This window comes from Schistocerca nitens, chromosome 6, assembly GCF_023898315.1.
Source record: "Schistocerca nitens isolate TAMUIC-IGC-003100 chromosome 6, iqSchNite1.1, whole genome shotgun sequence".
Lineage (NCBI taxonomy): Eukaryota > Metazoa > Arthropoda > Insecta > Orthoptera > Acrididae > Schistocerca > Schistocerca nitens.
This window is the reverse complement of record NC_064619.1, coordinates 473,704,009-473,712,780: the sequence shown is the minus strand read 5'-3', so window position 1 is coordinate 473,712,780 and position 8,772 is coordinate 473,704,009. Positions and strand designations below refer to the sequence as shown.

The 8,772-nt window shown below is 41.7% G+C and overlaps 1 protein-coding gene across 1 annotated transcript; it reads left to right on the top strand.

Moving 5' to 3' along the window:
* The first annotated feature begins 210 nt into the window (after positions 1 to 210).
* LOC126262664 (ejaculatory bulb-specific protein 3-like) lies at positions 211 to 5,748 on the top strand. The gene is made up of 2 exons (XM_049959437.1): positions 211 to 424; positions 5,429 to 5,748. Exons 1-2 carry the CDS (start codon positions 229 to 231, stop codon positions 5,623 to 5,625), a joined length of 393 nt encoding a protein of 130 aa, XP_049815394.1. The 5' UTR covers positions 211 to 228; the 3' UTR covers positions 5,626 to 5,748.
* The last annotated feature ends 3,024 nt before the right edge of the window (positions 5,749 to 8,772 follow it).

Here is an 8,772-nt window from a genome sequence, read left to right as displayed (position 1 = left end):
TATGCTGGTTGGTTAATACAGCGAGAACGGGCTATGCAAGGTCGTGGGTTATGATAAAAACCCATGTAGTTTTCGCACTATCACAGGTGCGAGTACTTGTTCTTGCCCAAGGCGCGCCACCTCATTACCCTGTTATCTCGTCACCTGTACTCGTACGCCAGAGCAGCAGTATAAAATGGGCTCACCAGACACCGCACCCCACAGTCTGGGTGGAGCACAGCGGTAGCCATGGCGAGAAACCTGATCTTCTACTGTTGCCTGGTCGTTGCCGTTGCTGTTTCGGCGCAAGCCGCGCCGCAAGACAAGCTGGACAACTTGGACCTGGACGAGATCCTCTACAACGACCAACTCCTGATATCCTACACCCAGTGCATGCTCAATGCAGACGACGGAAAGTGCACCGCAGAGGGAAAGGAGATCAAAAGTAAGTGCGGCAGCTACGATTCCCTCTTTCTGGTGCCTCTGTCGTGTCTTTCTTCCATTGTTCACCTTCGTCAAAGCTCTGTTCCTGTTAGCCTGGTAGCTACAGTTCTCCGATTGATTAATACTCTCACGGAATATGGCGCAGCGCTCCCATTTTCAGACTCATCAGATCGTGCAGGATGTTAGTAAATACAATTCTGTATGTTTGCCTAGGAGATTTTATACAATCCCTTCAAGAGACATCGTTTCTACTCCTTGTCATGTGCCTAATTGTAATATGGAGAAGATGGGTTTCCCCTAAGAGCAACAACAGATCGTCAACAGCCTAATCATATGGTGCAACGAAGACATATTTTCTTACCCTACTCAAGTAATATTACACCCATTTGAAGATTTTGGTGTTCCATCATATTGAAAATTTCGTGTCCTATCCAGAAATATTCTTGGAAATTGAACTAATAAAGTAGGAAAGCTCTTACATACAGCTCCATAAAATTTTTAGAAGAAGCAAAACGTATTTATCAGAAGGACTAAGAAATGAAAGTTCTTGAGAAAAATTCCGCATTTTCTACTACGCTTTAAGTTATTCTTGGCCGAAATTATTCCACATGCATATTAAAGAGGCAGAATTATTAATATGTATAATTATTGGACATGAGGTGTTTGCACAAAAGTGAGCACACGAGGCTTTCTGCATTAACTGAATTTCAATGAATAGCGTGTTTCTGCAATTTATTAATATATTAATAAAAAAATGGAGTACAATATGTGTTCCAATAGATGTATGATACACACGCAAACAAAAATTGTACAACATGCAAGTATTCACGATCATCACAATGTTATGCTTTTCTAGTCCAAGAATTTTTCGCTTTAGTTTTTTGAGGCTGGTAAGGTCGAAACCTCCTAATACGTTCCTTTCACTCTCGCCTGAAAGAGGCATATTCGTTGTAGAATCTTAACGCAAGGTAGGCAGCTTCCAATCCCAAAGAAAGCAGGTGTTGACAGATGTGAAAAATACCGAACTATCAGTTTAATAAGTCACAGCTGTAAGAAACTGTGTCTTGAAACGAGGATATAAGATGAACATCAACAAAAGCAAAACTAGGATAATGGAATGTAGTCGAATTAAGTCGGGCGATGCTGAGGGAATTAGATTAGGAAATGAGACACTTAAAGTAGTAAAGGAGTTTTGCTATTTGGGGAGCAAAATAACTGGCGATGGTCGAAGTAGAGAAGATATAAAATATAGACTGGCAATGGCAAGGAAAGCGTTTCTGAAGAAGACAAATTTGTTAACATCGAGTATAGATTTAAGTGTCAGGAAGTCGTTTCTGAAAGTATTTGTATGGAGTGTAGCCACGTATGGAAGTGAAACATGGACGATAAATAGTTTGGACAGGAAGAGAATAGAAGCTTTCGAAATTTGGTGCTACAGAAGAATGCTGAAGATTTGATGGGTAGATCACATAACTAATGAGGAGGTATTGAATAGAATTAGGGAGAAGAGGAGTTTGTGGTACAACTTGACGAGAAGAAGGGACCGATTGGTAGGACATGTTCTGAGGCATCAAGGGATCACAAATTTAGTATTGGAGGGTAAAAATCGTAGAGGGAGACGAAGAGATGAATACACTAAGTAGATTCAGAAGGATGTAGGTTGCGGTAGGTACTGGGAGATGAAGAAGCTTGTACAGCATGGAGAGCTGCATCACACCAGTCTCAGGGGTGAAGACCACAACAACAACAGGCAGCTGAAACTCGTTTTGAGATGTTGAACGTTGATACTGCCAACCCATCCACGAGGGGAATTGCTCTCACTATACCTGTCACGTTTGTCATTAATAGAAATTAGTTTTCTTGTGAGACCAAAAAATTTGTCTTTCTTGCATGGTAACGCGTTGGTTCCTTTGGTATCTTCAGCAAGAACAAGCTTTCGATACTTTTGATAGTGCTGAGGACACCACTCATACATGTTCTTCACGTCACTGGTCTCAACCACTTTTACTGGAAACTTACATTGAAATCCATACTGTAGAATAAGCTGTCCATATTCTTTAACAATGTAGTTATGGTAAATGAGTTTAATCTTTCTATTCATCATGCTGAATTTCTTATCACCTCGTAGGTATAAGTAACTCCTAATTGGGAAACAATTCGTTAGTGTTTCAGCCACCCGACACCCACCAACATTAGTAAGACACTAATAAGTCAGTTATTTTTGTGCCAGATCCGTCTGCAAGGACATTCAGATGTTATACTTTGTGGCTGACTTAATCTTCAACATAATGAAGAAGAAACGAGAAACCTCAATAGGTCCTTTCCTCAAAGTACCTTCGTGGTAAAGGTCGGTTCTGGCCGTGTTGGTTTTCAGACAATGTACGCTAAAAACATACACTGATAATTCGCGTAGGTAGGTGTTTTCTTGCATTGGAGTTACAGGGAGTATTACTTTCAGCGCGAAATCCAACGGTAACCCAGATACAGCCTTATTAGTTTTTGTTAATTCTTCAGCTTCTTCCTGTTTGAAATAAACTTCCTTAACCTGGTACTGAGTTCCCCTGCATCAGCTCTTTCGGTGTTGAGATGAGGCCCTATAATTTTGACGTTCAACCATTCACAAACCCAACAGATATCAATCTGGGGGTTGTTCAAATTTCAAATAAAAGCGTTTATGGACGATCTTCATGTAAAATCAAAACGTTAGTGACTCGTATGATTCATTCTTCTCGGGACCTGAACCTGGTAGGCATGTCTGACTGGTGTAGCATATCCTGATGTCGATTTGCATCTTTTGTATAATGTTGATGCTCTAAGGGATGGAAGTTTTCTTATTCTTTTCATTCTACCACCACTCACACTGTACGTAGAAGCGAAAGCATTTTTACATACCGTCTTCTTGCACTTGAACCGTTTAGGGAAGATACGTTACTATGATTTCCTCGTTTTCTCTTCATTTTTACGCTTCTGTGTTATTCTAGGCCTGTTCATCTTAGATGAAATGGATATGAATTCATTATAAATTAGATATTGATCTTCATCTGAAGATCATGTTCATTACAGCTCTTGCGATATGTCTAAAAGTACAAAACAGTCGCGAAAATAGCTCTAGATTCCTAGCAAGTCGAAGGTAGAATATAACCTTAATACATTTTGGATTAATATATAAGTTTATTAAGTGGAAAACCAAATAAACAACAAAGAGTAAAAACATTGTATACATAAGCATTAGATTGTCTGTATACGTGTTAACATTCTGACCTACACCATGAGCTTTGGGGCAAACGTCGTTATCCTTTTATTCTGCAAATTTTCTGTTTTTCAGTCTTGCTTTCTTTATAATGTCACCTTTACGTTTGACGCGAACACTTTCCTTCACTTACTTGTGGTTCTATATCACGCTTGCTAGGAACGCTTACCAGTGCAGAAGTAATATTTAAACAATAACGCCATGAAAAGGGAGTATGTTAATTGCACTGCAGTCATATAACGTTAATGTATATTAATGAGTGTCAGTGTTTAGCGGTTAGGAATAACAACCTTGAAAAACCAAGTAAGCTACCAAGGAAACCGATGAGAAATCAAAGACAAAAAAGAGGGATTGAAAATTCACATCTTATGAAATGAGAACTATTAGGCGGACATTAGATGAGGAAGCAAATGGAACTCGTCACACTTACAGTGAGTGTTTCTGTGTCTGTCGGAGTGCAGTGCACGTATCATATACTGATGTACGGACAGCAGTTGTACTGCACCGCTGATCTGCTCAGTGGAGCATCAGCGACTGTGACGTACACGGTTTGGTTGCAATTCGACTCCCACACAGTAGCTATACAAACAGATTCAGAAGGATGTATGTTGCAGTAGGTACTGGGAGATGAAGAAGCTTACACAGGATAGAGTAGCATGGAGAGCTGAAGACCACAACAATAAGAGTTGAAATTACCTCAGTACAACTCTGAACACAAGTCAATATATTTGTTTACTCACTAGACAGAAACAGAAGCTCGCGTCACGTGTTCTCAAGTATAGATGCAGTTTAGAGAAGTAAGATTCCACAGAGAGCTAAACAATCGTCACTCGAATAAACACAATAAGAACATTCTTACTGACCTGACAATCGACTTCATTTGCTCCTTGTCACGAACTGAATTGTTCTCAAAGTCTAACTGCCAGATTCTCTTCTGTGGCTCTATCCAGGAAGCTCTCTTGCTTATGTGTCAGAGGGAAACATTTCGATCAGTATCGACAGGGATGTGCCCTTTGCCAATCCCTGGAGGGAAGGCCTTGTTCACACCACACTCTGTCCCTATTGGGCCCGAGGTGCCTGTGTTTCCACTCTGGTGGCGAATCGCAGTGACCGTTACAAAAACATTACCTTCCCCTACAGGGCCACAATTTTGGAGGCAATCACCTGAAGATCACGCCCCCTCCGGATTTTCTATAAGGTTCCATTTCCACTCATAAAACCTTAAAACTCTGCCAAACAAAAACATCTTTCCGCCTTTCAGCGTTAAGAGTGCTCAAGCACTTACTATGAGAGGATTCCTCAGAGGTCAACTCATGACCATCATTTGTGATTCCCCGCATTTCTTCGCAATACAAGCATGTCCTCTCGCTTTCTTCTCCCTACGACGCTCTGTGTCCAGGTTTGGTATTCTGAAGTATTATTCCCCCCACAAAGAATAAATTCCCACACGGGCTGACTTCACTACAGTGCATGATAAATCACCACCATCATGCCCTTTTCTCTCTCGTGGCAATAAAAGCCCACCCCTGCAAATCATGTCAATACCCTTTACATGCGCCTTTAGCTGACAGCGGCTTCTGGAGAACTCGTGCTCCTCGTAGCCTTTTTCTTTCACTGCTCAGTCCTAAGTAACTCCTAGTCAGGCAGTACAACATCTATTGTTAGTACTTGGTGTTAGCGAGTATCAGCCAACGAAAAGATGAACAATCCGACGGTGACTGTAAATATACATGATTTTCTGTCACATTGCTACAGGCAGGCTGCCGAAAGTGTTTGCGACGGGATGCGGGGACTGCACGCCTAGCCACCTGGAGAGGGCTGTCAAGGCCCTGAAGCACATCACAGACAAGTACCCTGCAGAATGGGCCAAGCTGAAGGCCAAGTTCGACCCGACGGGCGAGTACACGAAGCATCACGCTGAGACCTGGAACCAGCATCGCGTCAATATATGAGAGCCACGCCAGTCCGAGTCATGTGACAACTTCATCCTATTTGTTCAACAAACGGAATTTCTAAGCTCACACCTGTTCACAATGTTATTATATATGCGATATGAAATAAATTTTATGGTTAAATTTGTGTTTTATAGTTTTTTAGGTTGTTTGTTATTTTCCTGCTTCAAAATATGAATCCCTCAACAAGTCCCAATTTTCTGTAACCGTGTTTAAATCATCATGTGTAACAGTGGTTCCAAACTTAGTAGTAATCACCCCACTGAATTCTAAGATAAATTTTTCTGTGGGGTAATAACGGATTGATTCAACTGTGTTTCGCCTGTAAAACTAAGATATTTTTAAGTATCATCACTGTTATCACTATTTCATGAGACTTTAATAGTGATCGTCAATGTTACGAACAATTACTCCTCTCTTTCAGATACCAGCATCAACATGGGACCCAATACTGTAGAGATAACAGGCACACATATACACTATGTGATCAAAAGTGTCCGGACACCACCAAAAACATACGTTTTTCATATTTAGTGCATTATTCTGCCACCTACTTGGAGGTACATCATATCAGCGATCTCAGTAATCGTTAGACATAGTGAGAGAGCAGAATGGAGCGCTCAGCGTGACTCACGGATTTCGAACGTGGCCACGTGACCGGGTGTAACTTGTCACATACATCTCTACGCGAGATTTCCACTCTCCTAAACATCCCTAGGTCCACTGTTTCCGATGATAGTGAAGTGGAAACGTGAAGGGACACGTACAGCACAAAAGCGTACAGGACTACCTCGCCTTTTGATTGACAAGACCACCGACAGTTGAAGAGGATCGTAATGTGACTATCAAGCAGGAATTCCAAACCGCATCACGATCAACTGCAAGTTCTATGACTATTAGGCGGGAAGTGAGAAAAATTTGGATTTCATGGTGGAGCGGCTGCTCATAGGCCACACATCACGCCGTTAAATGCCAAACGACACCTCGCTTGGTTTAGGAGCGTAAACATTGGACGATTGAATGGTGGGAAAACTTGTGTGGAATGACGAATCACGGTATACAACGTAGCGATCCGTAGGCAGAGTGAGAATATGGTGATTGTGCCATGAAAGTTATCTGCCAACGTTTGTAGCGCCCAGTAAAATTCGTGGGCGTTGGTGTTGTAGTGTGGTGGTGTTTCCCATGGAGGGGCTTGCACCCGTTGTTGTTTTACGTGGCACTATCAGACCACAGGCCTACATTGATGTTTTAAGGACCTTATTGCATCCCACAGTGGAAGATTAATTCGGGGATGGCTATTGCATCTTTCAAAACGATCGAGCACCTCTTCATAATTCACGGCCTGTGGCGGAGTGGTTACACGACAATAACATACCTGTAACGGACTGGCCTGCAGAGCCCTCACCTGAATCCTATAGAACACTTTTGGGATGCTTTGGAACGTCGACTTCGTGCCAGGCCTCAGCGATCGACATCGATACCTCCCTCAGTGTAGCACTCCGTGAAGAATGGGCTGCCATTCCCCAAGAAACCTTCCAGCACATGATTTAACGTATGCCTGCGAGAGTGGAAGCTGTCATCAAGGCTAAGGGTGCGCCAACTCCTTATTTCATTCCAGCATTAGCGATGGAAGGCGCCACAAATTTGTAAATCATTTTCAGCCAGGTTTCCGGATACTTTTGATCACGTAGTGTACTTTTTACTTTGTAAAATGATTTTTGACAATAAAGTTGAGACGTATACATCGTACACGTTTAAATATCTCAAAGAAATGCGTTCCGAGTGATTGGTAGTTATCGCAATGGATCACAAGTTGTTACATTATTTACTTCGCAACACAGAAAAGGACTGATTGACAGTACAATGCAACTATTACGTTACATTATGATTCTGTAAAATTCTAAATTTGTGGGAACATCTTATGGCACTAAACAGCTTAGGTCATCAGCCCCTGAGCTTAGAGGATAGGGGAGAGAGGGGCAAGTTGATACGTGGGCAAGTTGATACAGATGGGACTGTGAGCTAACACGCATGCGCAGGGCGGACATGAGTGAGTAGAGGCTGTTGTTTATCGCGACGCAGTGGCACACGGCGTCCAGCTGTCAACAGAGTACTCTACGCGTTTTTATTGATGAAATAGTGTTTTCATGAGTAGGAAGTAATTCTTGGCTAGTGTGTTTGAGTTGGCGTACCAGCACGAGGATATTCTTCAGGAAGTTCACTGTTGGCACAGTTAAACGCCTTTTCCTTGTTAAGAATTTCATGATACTTTCATCTTTCTAGACTTTATATTTTAGAGACTTAAGTTTGACTTAACAGACACTTATTCAATGGGGCAAGTTGATACGCGTAGCTGGGGCAAATTGATACACTGTATCAACTTACCCCAATATTGTAAAAAATAGAGTTTTGTCTTTTCTTACAGAAACATGGTGCGAAATAATACCAGGAAGACAGATCGAGGGTAAGTCCCGAATGAGAGCTTTGAAAAAGCCTATGAAGCCGTCAAAACCAGAACATTGTCTTTACGGGAAGCAGCTGTAGCCTTCGAGATCGACAAAATGACATTGTTTAGATTTATAAGAAAAAAGATGAATCGTAAGGTCAAACGGTTACAATGGGGTATGCCAAACCAAGACAAATTTTTCCAGACCAATTAGAATCTCACCTCGAAGCGTATATACTACACTCTTCTAAAATCTACTACGGACATACACCACAAGACATCAAAGTTTTAGCTTACGAACTTGCTGTGGCTAATAGGAATATCATTACATTGCCTGATTCATGGATTAACCATAAAATGGCTACAAAGGACTGGTTTAGCTTACTTATGAAAAAACACCCTCGACTATCAATCAGGGAGCCTGAGGCTACGAGCCTTAGTCGCGCTACCAGTTTTAATAAAGACAATGTTGATCTATTTTTTGATAATTTGAAGAGTACTTCAGATAAATACAAATTGGATCCTAAGGATATTTGGAATGTCGACGAGACCGGTGTTCAAACAAAATCGTTGCTCAGAAAGGAGTACGCCAAGTAGGGAAATCTACGTCAGCGGAAAGGGGGCAGACTGTCACTATGGTATTGGTTGTCAGTGCCATCGGCAACACAGTTCCTCCGATGTTGATATTTCCAAGAGTATTC